This window comes from Trachemys scripta, chromosome 6 (assembly GCF_013100865.1).
Source record: "Trachemys scripta elegans isolate TJP31775 chromosome 6, CAS_Tse_1.0, whole genome shotgun sequence".
NCBI classification, from domain to species: Eukaryota; Metazoa; Chordata; order Testudines; family Emydidae; genus Trachemys; species Trachemys scripta.
The window spans coordinates 90,856,200-90,871,791 of NC_048303.1; the positions used below are offsets into that span (position 1 = coordinate 90,856,200).

General features: G+C 41.9%; 1 protein-coding gene across 1 annotated transcript in view; it reads left to right on the forward strand.

The window, feature by feature from the left end:
• PIP5K1B (phosphatidylinositol-4-phosphate 5-kinase type 1 beta) overlaps positions 1 to 15,592 on the forward strand; it is a 166,826-nt gene that overhangs the window by 60,998 nt on the left and 90,236 nt on the right. Inside the window, exon 4 of the mRNA XM_034773731.1 lies at positions 15,077 to 15,207. Within this exon, the coding sequence (XP_034629622.1) occupies positions 15,077 to 15,207 (131 nt within the window). The remainder of the gene's footprint in view (positions 1 to 15,076; positions 15,208 to 15,592) is intronic.

Consider the following 15,592-nt stretch of genomic DNA (forward strand, 5'->3'; position numbering starts at 1 on the left):
TAGAACTTCTGCTGGGTACCTCACACAATCTTCTGGGTGCCTGAGGAGGTCGTCACTTGCATGAAATATCCATTGGGGTTTACAATCTCTGCTGATCGGCTCCAAGGATTCTGTGGTCTCTGCTGTGGTTCTTGTGTGAGTTACAACAGGCAATAGAGGAGGCCTCAGACCCTGATTAGGGCATAGAACTTCTGCATGTTCCCAGCCACAGAGCAGCTCCCAGATCTGCTCCCCAGTGAAGGGTAAACCAGATTTCAGGAGTCTCCTGTCACTTGCCACTCTGAAGGGGAATCCACTGGCCCATGGTGGGGTATGTATAATAATAATAAAGGCAAGGCTGAAGTCAAAGCAGATGTGGAAAGCATTAATTGCCTGTGTTGTGGCAGTTGCAGTGAATTTACTAATACCTAGATTATGTATTTACTGACCACCTTTACACTAAAATCAGACTTTGCACCTCAGCTTTATCTTCAGTTCCTTCTGCTTTGCATTTTATAACAAATGCTTTACATAACCGATTGAAAGTTGCACTTAAACAGAGTGGGTCAGGTTTATAGTGGTTGTAATTTGTCTCCCTTTGTCAGCCTGGGTCTCGGCACCCCTGGGGGGAAGCACTCAAGTGAAGGAAGGTGATGAGTGAGGGCTTTAACTTCCACCATGGATACCATACAAACCCTGCTGAGGGAGCCTGCAGTGTGAATGCACTAAATTACCACATCCTTTAGTTGCCATAGCTATGTCCCCTCTCCCTTGCTATCACCCACCACTTCTTGGGCTGTGCTAGTCATCTGCAGGCTCCTAGCAGAGCAGAGAGGGGGGGATACACCGGTGGAAGCTGGTATAGAAGCCAAAGTGAACCTGGTCCTCTCTGTTTATGTGGAGCACTGAATGGGTTATGTAAATAAATGTAGCCCAGAATATTAAAATTAAGGTCAATATTTTCACAAGTGACCTCTGACTGAGTGCTTATTTTCTTTAAGGGTGTTGACCACCCTCAGCTCCCAAGGACATCACTTGGAGTTATGGATGCTCAGTACTTCCGAAAGTAAGGCCCACATTTTCTCTAATTGGGCACCCAGAATCAACAAACACTCTTAAAAATGTAAGCAGAGATATTTTCAAAGAGTGGCAAAAATGAACAAATATCTCAGATGCTCTTACCCAGCTTAGCAGTGTACAGGATGCTCGGATTAAAACTGGGCAAGAAAATAATTTTAGTAACTTTTAAGCTAGAAAAACAGTGATTTTAATTGAATTTCCTGCCGAGCTGCCCAGCAGTGATCGCCACCATTCATAAAACAGTTACAAGAAATCTATTTCCCAACCCCCTTTTGAACAGTGCAGCATATTGGAAAGTGAAACTGATATGGAGAACAATGTTGCAATTGTTTCATTGTAATTCCTACGTCACAAGAAAGCTGCAGTGCAATTACATGTTCAGTATAAAAATATTAGTCATCGTAAAGAGTAACCACCATCGTTTCATTGAGTTCTGTTGAGATGTGATTCTAAGGGGCAGGGAAGAGGGATGGATCAAGGACCAGGAATAGAACTGTGTAACACATGGCTTTCTGAGATGAGAGGGCAGACATAGCCTCTTGCTACTGCTGACCTTTAACCTTTGTAGCTGCCCCTATATCTTTGCCACTAAACTTTTGTACCTTTCCTGACCCACCACTCCCTGCAGCTTCCTATAACTGCATCGATAAGATAAGAGTAAATGTTTTCTTCCTTCCCGCTCTTAAGCGATAGATTGTTTTATTGCAATTAGAACTAGGTTTGGCCTGTAGGTCTGGAAGTCACATTTGCTGCCAACACAGCAGATGTGCAGCAATAACAATAAAGGTGATCTTGTTCTCCGGAGAGGAAAAGCCAAGTACTAGTGTCCATCTACCCAGCAGTACTAAGGGAAAGGGGTTTATGAGGGACTGCAGTCCCAGATCTAAGAGTACCACAAACAGGTGGGTGTCCTTGCTGGTAGCTAGAGTGCAGTCTGAAATCTGGGATATTAGAATGCAGCTACTCATAGTTACAAATGGTGGTGAAACAGTAGGATTATGCAGCTCGGGCCTTTTAAAAATAACGAAGGAGACACCTTTATTTTGGAGTAGTTATGTTACAACAGTGAGATGAGACGAAAAAATGTCAAAAGTGTGGCTGCCTCAAAAATGACCAGCAAAGTCAGGGAATTTATCCTCCTTCTTTCCACCCCCCCCCCCAGCAAAGAACAATTAAAATGGGTGCTGTGCCACTGATACAGCACCCACCCAGAGCTGGATGTTCCCTTAGCAGCAACCACTGTAAAGTTAACTGGATGTAAAGTTAACTGGACACAGCCAGTACCTAACAAAATAATAAAAATAAAATTATCACTGCTGTAACATCTCTTTTAAAATGTGACGAGGAGAGGAAATATCACTATGCGACATGCTCTAACCTTAGGTGGTTTGGCTTAAGATTCATAGAAATCTATCAAGGCTGTTTTTATTTCATGAGAATGGGAAAGGTGTTTGCATGGGATTGGAAAAGGTCCTGTGTGTAGATTGTTGTTACTTATGATAAGTAAGTATGACTGAAGAACAAATGCTTTCTTGTAGTCAAAAATTCCTAGAGCATGAACGTGACTCAAAGCTGACTCGAATCATTTTGAGTTTTTTTTAAATAAGGAAATTTCTAGTATTTCACTAAAATTAGTGGGAGTCCTGCCTGCAAAACGACTGCCTTTTACCTTTAGTTCCTTTTTCAGATTTATCATTGTGCAGTGGTGGTATAATTTAAATTAATTACACTGACAATTTAAAAATTATATACCATGTACTTTCATGTAAATCAACCTTCAATTAGGGAATTCTCTCATTTAGGAGTTGTACCTATGTCATGCGAGCCCCAGAGAGGGAAGTAATTTAACAGAAACTGTCCTCCAATGTGAAACTGCAGTGGGGAGAGTAATTTAATAGACACCAGGGTTTCTAAAGGAAGATGTACTGAATATAGTTGAATAGTGTTAAGAATTATTATAAACCTGTTGAAACTCTGGGACTTGAATTGTGGAGATAAGAGTAGCAAATGTAAACAAAACAGCAATACAACAGCCAAGGGAAGCAGACTACTAGCACCAAGCAGGCAGGGAGCAGGAGAGAAGGATGGGTTGCTTGTGGCATACAGGACAGGGGTGCTATGGGATACAGAATCAGCCCATTTGGCTAAATCCCCCAAGCAGCAAGATAGGGAAGTGAGGCAACAGCAGTGGTAGAAGGAAGTGGGCCACTGGAAGTCTCATTACAGGAGTCATGGCTGCAGGACAGAACAAGTCACTGAAAATTTCCCTATAAATATTCTTGCCCTTGGGCAAGAAACAGTGAATGGTGGAAAGGCCCAACTTTGGGCACTTAACTATCCCTACTATTCCTTACTGCACTAATAAAGAGCAAGGTGGTTATTAGTATTTAATAATAATAGTATTACAGCACTTAAAGGTCCTAACCAAGATCTTGGCCCCACTATGTTAGGTGCTGTGTATCGATATAGTAAGTCCTTGTCCTGAAGAGTTCAGTCTAAATAGACAAAGTGGACAAGGATTGGAAAAAAGCAAGTATTTTCTTGTATATATGAGAAATAGAGGCACAGAGAGAGTAGTTATTTTGTATCACACACTACCATGCTAGGTGCTACACAGGTGAACAGGAAGACACGTCCTTTCCCCAGAGAGTTTATAATCTCACTCATTTTGTCATATCTAAAACTGAGTGACACAAAAGGAAGGGGATTGGGCGAATAAGTGTGATAATTGTATCAATGTGGTTGTGCAGTTACTCTGTTCAGGCATGTGCTCCTTTTGGTGGTTCAATTAAGGTCCCCAATCTTTATTTAATATATATATAATTGGTACCATGACTTGCTTATTTGGGGCATTGCAGAAAATCTGAGCCTGTGGATACAAATTAAATGAAAGAATAGTGTCTACATTGCAAAGAAAATCCTATGGCACAGTCACAGAGCCCGGATCAATTGATTCAGGCTTGCAGAACTCGGGCTGTGAGGCTTAAAAATAACAGTGGAGATGTTCTGGCTTGGGCTGGAGCTGGCCTTTGAAACCCAGCAAGGGACAGGGAGGGTCTCAGTGCCTGGACTACAGCCTGGGCCTGATTGTCTACACTGCTATTTTTATCCCTGCAGCCCAAGATAGATGAGTCCCAATCAGTTGACCTGGGCTCTGAAGCTTGGTGCTGCGGGTTTTTCTTTGCAGTGTAGACTACCCATAGTGGATCAGAGTAGGGAGGGAATTTCATTCATTTGTGATCATTTACAGCACGGTGGGGGGTGTTGGTGGTGGTGAGGGAAGAGATGTTGGTGGGAGAAATGGCTGAGTGGATTAGAAAAGCTGTTGCCACTGGCAGAGTGTAGAAGGAGGGGAGCAACCCACTAAGAGATTAGGTCGTATCTTGGGGCTTATTTAAGCTATTGAACTCTTTATTTTTTTAAAAGAAAAAAAAAAGATTGAATTCAGCATCTTCTATGATGCTTCTATCCTATATCTCACTTATTTTGCTTATGGTGATATCCTATTAACATGTATAACTCTGTTGAATAAAACAGATTGAGTATAGGCAATTTAAATAAAATGAAATTGAGTCTATTCCCAATGCCCTACTCGTCTCTTCTCCTTCAGTTCTCCCTTCAGTCTTCATGCAAAACTTCTGCTATGTCAATGTCCCCTTCACATAGTAAGGGGAGCATGTGGCCTTTTGATGTGCCTTCAGCCCAGATCTGGGTCTTTTACTATTTTAAATGATTTATCTTCATAGTTTATCTGAAATACTTTATTCTATAGTGTCTTGTGCTCAGGGCCAATCTTTCACCATTATATAAATGGGAGTTTTTTCCATTAACTTACATGGCAGCAGGTAACAGCCTTCAAATTCTCATGGAAATAATTTAGCAATAAGCAATGCCTTCTCCGATAACTATAGAATCTAAATTTGTCAACCTTTTTTTTTCTTTTTTTTATGAAGGCCGTCTTTTCTGTAACCTTGTAGCCAGCTCACAAGGTCCCTAACAAAACTTGTTGAAATGAAACCATTTAATAATTTCCTCTATATAAAATGTTAGGCAGCATAAATATATAGTGATGAGTTCCACAGATCCAGCTTAAAATAGAAAACTCTGTGTCTGTAGCCAGCATAATATCATTAAAATCTTAGTTATTACATTCACAGGATCATGTGGTGACTTAATACCCCATTTGAAAGGATTTAAGGTCTTGTTTATTGTATTATTCAGAAACTGCTTGCATGTCAGCTGGTTACAGGATTTCAGCTCATGGTGAGGTAGTCTAAATAGACAGAAGCCTATTTACTATGTGTTGAGGTAGTAATACACCTAGCAATATATCCAGTCTGCGAGAATATTTTCACTAGGGAGAAAGTAACTATAGGTACAAAGCTGACCGAGTACCTGTATGATATTGTGGCTTTATTCTATAGCCTTTTGTCAGGGCCTGCTGCTTTTTTTAGTATCCAAGTAACAGGTTTCTCCTACACAAACCTTTCAATGTAAGCATTTATAAAGAAGACTCCATACTTTTTAAAAAACTTAAAATCAATATATGTACCAAAAAAAAGAGGGATACAAGTACATCCCAGGATGAAAGCCAAGTTATTTTAGGGCTTCTGATTTCAAGTGTTAGCCAATAAACAAACCAACCAACCCTGATGCCCAAAAAAACCCCAACCAAACAAACAAAAAAGGTATTTATCCACAAAACACTGGAAGAACAAGCGTAATGGATACATCTATAAAAGGCTTGTCTACATGGCGCAATTATGAGGATTATAGGGGTGTGATTTCTAAAGTACACTAATGTGTTGCACATGAATTGGTCCTTTTGGTGTGCGCAAAGGTTCCCTAGAGCGCTTTAACATAGTGAAACAGTATTATGTTCAAGTACAGTAGAGGACTTTAAAAGAGATAATATACGTTATATACAAAGAGGAAAAACCTTGATTTATTTATTTATTTATTTTTGGACATCTACATAAAACTCATATTGCTAAAAAGAATGCCTCCAAAATGAAATTATAGTAAACCCTGAAAAATGGAAGCCCTGGTTATTTACAGGAGGGTGCTAGTGGGGTGAGGTAAAGGAAGGGGAGTTCATTTCAAATTTATATGTGGGGATGCCAGGGAGGGGGTGACCTTAAACTTCATAACTTGTTGATTCCAGTCAGAGATCTGGGTGGATCACAGTTTGCAATGATAAAACTTAAAGCCTGAGAAAAATGACTTCACAGTTGGATCCTCTAATATTACTATTTTCACAATTTGCTAATCTACGAACTGAACGCTTTGATCTTCTAAAGGGCTTAGTCGGGGACAGTCCTATGCTCAGTGCAGAAGTCTGGTACCATAGTGGGGGCACTGTGGAGCCACCTAAACTCTGGAGTCTCTCTCTGGGAGGAATTTTTACTCAAAAAGACACAATTCCTCCTGGAATCCCCTCAGTGCAACCGTGGAATGCTGCAGGCCTCCATGGAATGAACTTTGTCCCCACACTGAACTGGTCCCATTCTGTGTGTGTCTGTCAAAATACGTTCAGACAAATATTTAAAATCAACTGGCAGCTTAGAATAAACCTTTTGGAGAGTGAGGAGGTGAGAAGATTCTTTTCTACAGTTATTTAAGCCCAGATCAGCACCTTTCACAAAATAACCAGTAGTAGGGGAAAACTTGCATGTAGAGCACCACATCATTTTCATAGCACCTTGACTGTGTGAGGGTGGAGGTTTTATAGATGAAGTTGTCAGGATCTCCAGTGTCAGTGCAGAATGGGGATCCAACCACATAAATCTCCAACCAAACAGTGAAGCAGAATTCCCTCCAGCTAGGCTAATGGTGTCCCTTGTTTCCTGACAGCATGCTGGCTCCTGATCTCTGCTGGCATTTGCATCCTCACTACTGCTGCATGTTTATACCTCCTTCACGCAGTTAAAATCATAGGCCCTGATCAACAAAGCATTTAAGCATGTGTGTGAAGCTGAGTATGTGTTCTAAGTCCCATTGAAGTCATTGGGAATTATGCATGCGCTTAACTTTCAGCAAACACTTAAGTGAGAGTTTACTCAGGGCCGTAGTGAGGAAGTCAGTTTCCTGAATAGTTGGATGGTATCTTCCCCTTCCCCCAGTTTTTTTTAAAGCATGCTGTGAGAATGTGTTTCCTGGCTTTACACCAACACCTGCTCTGCCTCTGAATACTGGGGAAAGAGGCAAGTTCTGTTCTGCTCCTTCTGCTGGCTTCTAGGCTTTTTTCTGGCCCCTTTCTCCTCTTACTGCAGCAGGGAAGGGGATCATCTGTCCCATTTATTTACTTTATTTTCTTTGCAAAAGTCTCAAACTGAAACAACTTCAAAAAATCCAGAGTTGGTCTTCTCATTTGCAGTGACTGTACCATAGTTTGAAAGAGGAGGGGCTCTTGGCATTGTGGTTTTCCTTCTGTACAATACAGTAGGTGCCATTTTAAAAAAAAGATTCTCACCTTTTTACCAGTACAATACTACCAGATCTAGTACTATTTCCTATTGTAAGTCTAGTGTATACCTCAAGCTAGTAATATCTTAACTACCAGTAAAAAAGAGAAGACCCTTTTAACTGTGCCACTCTATTTAAGTATAGTAAGGCCTTGTATGTGGTAACTATCTTCAATTTAATGTAGAAAAAGCACCTGAATTTTAAGTACATTTTATATTTCATCTAGAAAAGCTACAAAACTCCTAAGGAGTTTTATCTGTAATATATTTTTACTTGTAAACATGGAGACACAAATTATATAAAGTACATTGCTTTCCTTGAGGTTCAGAGCAATCTTTTTCCTTTTTATTGCAATTTTTTTTTTTAATTTCTGTTGATCAGATCACTTTGTTTCTAAAAGGGCAGATGAATGGTTGATCAAGCATTAAACTTTGGGGGCCAAAAATCTGCTTTCTGTGCAGTGGCATGATATGCAATCCAACTGAAGTCAGGAGTTGTGTATGCATAGCTGAGAGCAGATTTTGGCCCAGATGGTGCTATTTAACATTTTAATTATGCAACTAGGCAGAAGTATGGGTTGGACAGTATGTAGCAACACAATGTTCAGACATATTAGCATGCATGAGTCTCAGTGGGGGTGGCCAACAGTTCATCTAAATGTGATTCAGATATGTGCAGAAGAAACAGAAGGAAAATGAGTTGAGTAATATGGTGGGCTCTACAACCATTTTCAATAACAGACAGACAACGTATGTGATAGTGTAGAACATGAGACAAGAAGCCAATTGGTTTCATAGCATAAGGTTAATGAAATATGCATATCGGTGTTGATCCTGCTGATTGTTCTCATGCTACTGTTACCAGTACTCTAAAATATGCTGATTCCCAGTTATGTGATCTTGGAATCGTGCAGTTATGCTTGATGATGGAGGGGCTAAGGGATATCTTATGAACCTTCACATGAGGCTAAAATGAAGAAAAATCAATTTCAGTCTCTAAAAGGAGAGAACTCTTCATACTGAAGGTCCCTGAACTTTATTGCCAACTCTACTGCACTGGAGTCTTGAAAGGGAATTTAAAAATATACCAGACATGGTTTGAAACTTGATCTTGTACTGTATTGCTGCCTTGGAATACTATAAAAGGGAACCATGAGTATAGAGAAAATGCAAGTGAGGAGTGGAATTTTCCCACAGACTGTAAGGGATTTTAATGGCCAATAAATATATTGTTCCAGTAGTAAGATAGGGGAACTAAGGCTTTGTCTACACTAGCACTTTTGTTGGCAAAACTTTTGTCGGTCGGGGTGTGGACAAAAAACCCACATAGCTACCGCCGCTCATTGGTGGTGTCTTAATTCTGCTGGCCGGAGAGAACTCTTCCACTGGCATAGACCAGCTACACAGGAGACCTTGTACCGCTGCAGCTGTGCTGCTGTAAGGCCCGTAGTGTAGGCACAGCCTAAGAGAAATGCTTCCCTGAAGGCTCAGGGACCAGCTGTAAAATGGCCTAAGTTTGGCATCTTCCCTTGTGCTTCCCCCGCCCCGGATTGCACTCTTAAGAACAAAACAGGGTGGATTTGATTTAAATCACTAGTAAGGAAGACTCGATTTAATCATGGATTTCTACATAAAAGTGCATTCTTGTTGGTCAGTATAACCTTAATACATATTCGTCACAACTCAGAGATAGATGCAGGTTTCATGTTTAGAAGGTACACACTATACATTTTTAAAGTGATTTATTTTGAAAACTTTTCAGATTAGTTTTGCAGCTATATTGTTTGGTTATTTCATTTACCAAAGGTAATTGAAGCAGATAGTTCACCTCCCAATGACTTCATAAGTATCTCCAATTCAACAGGTTAATCATTAATATTTGGAGGATTTTCTTGCCATGCTGTATTAGGAGGAGAACATCACCAGACAGACATTTAAATTGTTTTATTTAACTAAAAGAACGTTATGTATTCTGGATTTTTTTCTCAACAGCAAACCATATAATATTTTAATAAAACAAGCGTATGAATTTTTGAATTTAATTAAACATTCAGGTTTTTTAAAATCAGGTTTTTGTTAAAATTGTTTTAACTAAAATAGTTAAATTAAATATTAAAAAAAAAAATTAAATCGACTGTGTCAGCCAGGTCAATATGAGAAACTTAAAATATTGGCTTCTGCAGCTAACTCAGTCGTCTTCACCTTCATTTTCTAGTTCATAATCTGGAAAAGAAAAACAAGCTTTCCTGTTTTTTCAGGTCCCAAACGATTTCTCAATTTGGAATGAATTAGTCCAAAGGAAGAAAGTATTCTTTCTACACTGGCAGAAGAAGCTACTGCTGTTAAAAGTGAGATTATCACTTCAACAGTCTCTGAATCCAAGTGCTTAAGTCACTTCCACCAGTTCACTGGTCAGGGCCGGCTCCAGGCACCAGCCCAGCAAGCAGGTGCTTGGGGCGGCCAAGGGGAAGGGGCGGCACGTCGGGCTGTTCGGCGACAATTCGGCGGCGGGTCCCTCTCGGAGGGAAGCACCTGCCGCCGAATTCCCGCCGAAGAAGAAATTATTGTAATTTAATTCTGTCATTGCATATTTCTCTTTTAAGATCCCCCTCAGTTCCTTCCAAATTTAAACAGTGTCAGCAATAAAACAGTTATTTCCCTACCTTTTGTTCAAGCCTACAGAAATAAGCTTCAGGGTAATCAGATGTGTTCAACATTTCTTTTAAGCCCAATGTTGAGAACTTTGGCTGTGACAGTGCCATCTATTTTTTTCATGATTTTGTTCACAAACTGTCATCAGATTAGGCCAGTTCTCGATATAGTGCTCAAAACAGTCTAATACTGAGTTCCAGCGCATGTTTTGTGGGAGAGTTAGCTTGGTTCCTCCCACTTTTTTCAGAGCAGCTGCTGCAAAGTGGTTGTTATGGAAGTATTTTGCAATTTCAACAACATTAGCCTTTATTTTTGGAACACTGAAGTCTTTGGCTAGGAGGGTGCATCAAATGAGCTCTGCAACTGTATGTTGTTAGCTTGGGACTCTCTTCTAAATTTCTTCTTATCTTGGATACATTTGCAGCATTGTCTCTGACCAAGCTGCATACTAGACATTTGAACTTTTTTTTCCACAGTTTGTTATAGCTTTTATTTCTACTACTTGTAAATATTCTGCTGTGTGTGCATTTCCTGATGTATCAATTGTTTCTGTAAGGAAGACATTCCCTTCTTCTGTTGTGTCACAAGCACATACAACAGGATCATTGTGGACATTGCTGCACCCATCAAGACTCAGGTTAACAACTTTACCCTTTTGCTCACTGCTCAATTTCTCTTTCATATGCTTTATCCAGCAATTTGCCTGCGATATCTGCTTTGTTGGATGGACTGTATCCTGATCTTAATGACTGAATCATGTTAATAAAGTGTGGGTTCTCAATCATACGGAAAGGAGAGTTTGTTGCATAGGGTTACCATTCGTCTGGATTCCCCCGGACATGTCCGGCTTTTTGAGCTAAAAATAGCGTCCGGGGGGAATTTGTAAATGTCCGGACTCCTCCCCCCCGCCCCCATGCAGAGCGTGCGCGGCTAACAGGGCAGCTGGCTGGATGGTGCCACTTGCATGGGGCTCTGACAGCCAGAGAGAGCCCCTCCTCCTCTCCCCTGCAGCAGAGATCACTCCCTCCCTCCCTGCATTCGCAGGTCGCCTCCGGCAGTCTGGAGCTCCTCCCACACTGCTGCCCAGCGTGCCGGGATGAACGGCTCAGGCCGTTCCTGAGCAAGCTCACAGAGACATTAGGCGAAGGCCAACAACAAGGGAGCCAGGGGGTCGGAGAAGGGGCAGGGAGGTTCTGGAGGGGGCAGTCAAGAGATGGGGGGGTTGGTAGTTCGGGGGGGGCTTTCTGGGGGTGGGGGTGTAGATAAGGTTTTGGTCAGTCAGGGTACAGGTAGGGGGTAGGGTCCTGGGGGGCATTTGGGGGGGTGTCTTAGGAGGGGGCAGTTAGGGGACAAGGAACAGGGAGGCTTAGGAAGGGGGTGGGGTTCTGGAGGGCAGTTAGGAGCAGGGGTCCCAGGAGGGGACAGTCAGGGGACAAGGAGCGGGGGGGGGGTGTTTGGGAGTTCTGAGTGGGGNGGGGGGGGGGGGGGGGGGGGGGGGGGGGGGGGGGGGGTGGGGGGGGGGGGGGAAGGGGGGGGCGGGGGGGGCGGGGGGGGGGGGGGGGGGGCTGTCAGGGGGTGGAGAATGGTTGGATGGGGCGTAGGAGTCCCAGGGGTCTGTGTGGGGGTGGGGGTGTGGATAAGGGTTGGGGCAGTCAGGGGACAGGTAGGGGGTAGAGTCCTAGGGGGCCAGTTAGGATGGGGGGAGGGTCTCAGGAGGAGGCAGTCAGGGGACAAGAGGCAGGGAGGCTTAGGAAGGGGGTGGGGTTCTGGAGGGCAGTTAGGGGCAGGGGTCCCAGGAGGGGGCAGTCAGGGGACAAGGAGCGGGGGGAGGGTTGGGGGTCCTGAGGGGGGGAAGTAGGAGGGATAGGGGCGGGGCTAGGGCAGGATGGGGCGGGGCTAGGGCCAGACAGGGGTGGGGCTAGGGCGGGGGTCCTCCCGTCCTCTTTTTTGCTTGCTGAAATATGGTAACCCTATTGTTGCATAAACAAACCGGGCATTTTTTTCATCAATTACCTCTTTTTGTATTCTGCTCGTTCTTATCACAAACTTATCTACAGTTGTTTCTGGATTATGGAGTTTTTTTTCTTTTTGCTACAGGTGATATACTCTGGCTATGTGACATACATGATGTGACTGAAACACTATCATTGGTAGATAACTCTGAAACTATAGAAAATTGATGGTGATCTTGAGGTGGATAGTCTTCAGAATCCTGTATGTAGAGGATGGATTCTCCTAAACAAAATAAGTCAATGCAGTTATTTAATTATTATTACCATATTGCTCATTTAGTATTACTCATTGCATTCACTGACACTCAGTACTACTTTAAAGGTGAAATTGTAAAAGGAAAATCTGCCTATTTCAGCTATTTATTTTTATCACAACTTCATCTAAAAAGATAGTACCATAGAGTAACAACTATATTTTTTGCTCAAACATGAGAATTCAAGAAGAGTCCAGAAGGAAGACAGGCAGTCCTTAAGAAAGAAGTATGTAATAAAAAAAGTTTACCAACCTGAAGATCCTGCATGTTCAGACATGTTCCTTTCATCATCTTCAACGCAGCTTCCTCCTGAGAAGGAACACTTCTCATGATGTTGTTTCATTCTGGCAACCAAGCCTTGCATTTCTTTGTTGCACTGTTTGCATTTTGCACGCATGCCTGTCTTATCCACATATAGAGGAACTTCATTAAAATATTCCCCGACTGCATCTCTTTTACGGCCTGCTGCCATTATAGGTTTTCCTTTCTAGTGAGAGAATAGTATGGTAGATCTCAAATCAATGAAGGCTACACCCAGAAAGACCTCAAGACTTCTGGAATATGCTGCTCAAACAGTTTCACTTTTGTTTCTACTGCCCGGAGATAAATGTGAGAAGGGAGGGACAGACTTCTTCTTGTTCAGATTTATTCTGCCCCCCCCCAGAACAACATAAAATATTTTAAACTGGAACAAATGTTTTCCTGTAACGAAAGACTCCAGCATTTTTTTTAAAATACATGTTATCTTGTCATCTGATGCAACTCTAAGTACTGGATTGACTCTCAGTTAAGGGCATGCTTGGGCCACCATGCTTTAGGAATTTGGAGTAAAGAGTATACCAGTGGCTCTACAGTCTGTGAGCTGCCAGTGGTCCAGGGAATGCTGGCTGGAAACATGGTGCTGGCTCTCCTCTTTGCTTCCAGCTGCTATAAATTGTATTAAAATAAACCAAAAACCCAATAAATACTTTCCCAGTATTACTTCTCCATTTAAACAATTGCTGTGATTGCTGTGGGGATGGTGATTGATTGTACTGACCAACTCCGCTCCTGATGGCAATCATGAATGGAAGTGGAGGTGATCTAGAAAACAATCTTTCTGTTAAGATGTGGTCCACGGTATGAAAAAAGCGTAAGAACTTCTGCACTACAAGGCTATACGTGGTTACTTGTGCCCACTTGGCGAAATCTTCAGGAACCGCTCATGTTCCTGCCCAACTATGATGGCAAGGTTAATGTCCTCTTGAGTTCCCTGTTGCTTTTCCACTTGACTTGTCTGTAATCCTCTGTCAATAATAAGTTGCAGTTCCTCATTATCTGCCATATTTTCAGTCTCCATCCCTCTTTCCAGCCGTGTACTAAATGGATGTCCAGTTGTGTACCAAGAATCTGTCTGCATGAATACCAACTTAAACGAAGTGACATAATTAGTGCTTATGCAGGGCATTAATCATTCATGAATCACAGTTTTTCAGGGAAAGAGAAGTGGGAATCTTCTTAACCACACACAAGCCAAAACTTTTATAGTAGAAGTAGCACTTTGAGAAGGAATCTGTTGTTTCGTTCCACCAAATGACCTGTTATGAATTGTTATGCAAGTGCAAGGTCTGCCTGGTGTGTAGTGTTAATTATTTAAAATAAGTACACATCGCTACATCATTTCACATTTAAAAATAAACATTCACCATAGCACATGCACTTCTGAGAACTAAAGTAAGAGCTAGTACGGTATTTCTCAAACTGGGGCCACCACTTGTATAGGGAAAGCCCCTGCGGGCTGGGCCAGTTTGTTTACCTGCCCAGTCTGCAGGTTCGGCCGATCGCGGCTCCCGCTGGCCACGGTTCGCTGCTCCAGGACAATGGGAGCTGCTGGAAGCGGCAGCCAGTATGTCCCTCAGCCCGTACCGTTTCCAGCAGCCCCCATTGGCCTGGAGCAGCGAACCGCGGCCAGTGGGAGCCGCGATCGGCCGGACCTGCAGACAGGGCAGGTAAACAAACCGGTTGTTTCTGATATTCTTTTGCTAGCAGTTATGATAGTCTGTACTACAGAATTGGAACTGAATACTGCTCTTGATCACCAGTGTTTAAACTGTTGACACTTTTGCTGCTGTTGTTAATCTCACCAATATATAATAAAATAATTATAGTTAAGCTAGAATCTATATTTTGAAGCTCAAATATCAGCATTCGTCATAGCTCTGCATACAGAGTTTGGCCCTTAGAATTTGGGAGGGTATTCTCTGTAAGATTATAGGTGGTATTTCAAAATTCTTGAAGGGATTTGGATGCCCATTTCCCATAGGAATTAGGACAGTTCCCATGTCCAAATCCCTTAGACACTTTTGAAAATTGCAGCTTATGCAAATTTTATAAGATGTGTTTAGATTTGAGGCCTCAACTACATGAGTCTCTTTTTAAATCTTCCTTTTTTTTTTTTTTTTTCCTGAGTAGCAGTTAACTCCAGTTAGAGGTGAATCTCGTCTGCTTTCCAACCCGAAGAAATAAAGCTGACCTGGTACCAACCCCAAAGAAAGATTTAATTAAAATAAAATGCTTTGTTCAAAGAGTGCTCATGATAAAGAGCAGGAATCCAGATATAGTAAACTGACATTTTAATGCTTCTTTTCTTTTGCAGACCGCATCATCTGCTATTAAAGGAACTATTCAGCTGGGAATAGGATACACAGTAGGTAACCTCACCTCTAAGCCAGACAGAGATGTACTTATGCAAGACTTCTATGTAGTGGAAAGTGTATTTCTACCCAGGTAAAGACAATCCTATCTAATATAAGACTTTTCAAACCAAAAATTAACAGCAGGCCTTTGTTTACTAGATGTGCTAACTATAAGGATTATTTTGAAAAGAGAATTATCCTGAAACAAATGGGATCATAGTAAGTTATTAATGTAAGAGAAGTTCAGTGGTTTTATGAGAGGATATTTTAATAATAATAAAAAGGAAATGAATATGAACTATTTCAACTGGAAGTTTGGCTTTCAAAATACTTGGAAAACTAATGTAGTAGACTAGACTCTACCTTTCTCCTGTGCCATAGCCACAACTGAAGCAAATCCTTGCACACAGTTAGGTCTACCAACTGTCTCCAACATTCAGTTCATTCAGAAGCATCCATATTTCCAGATCCATAAT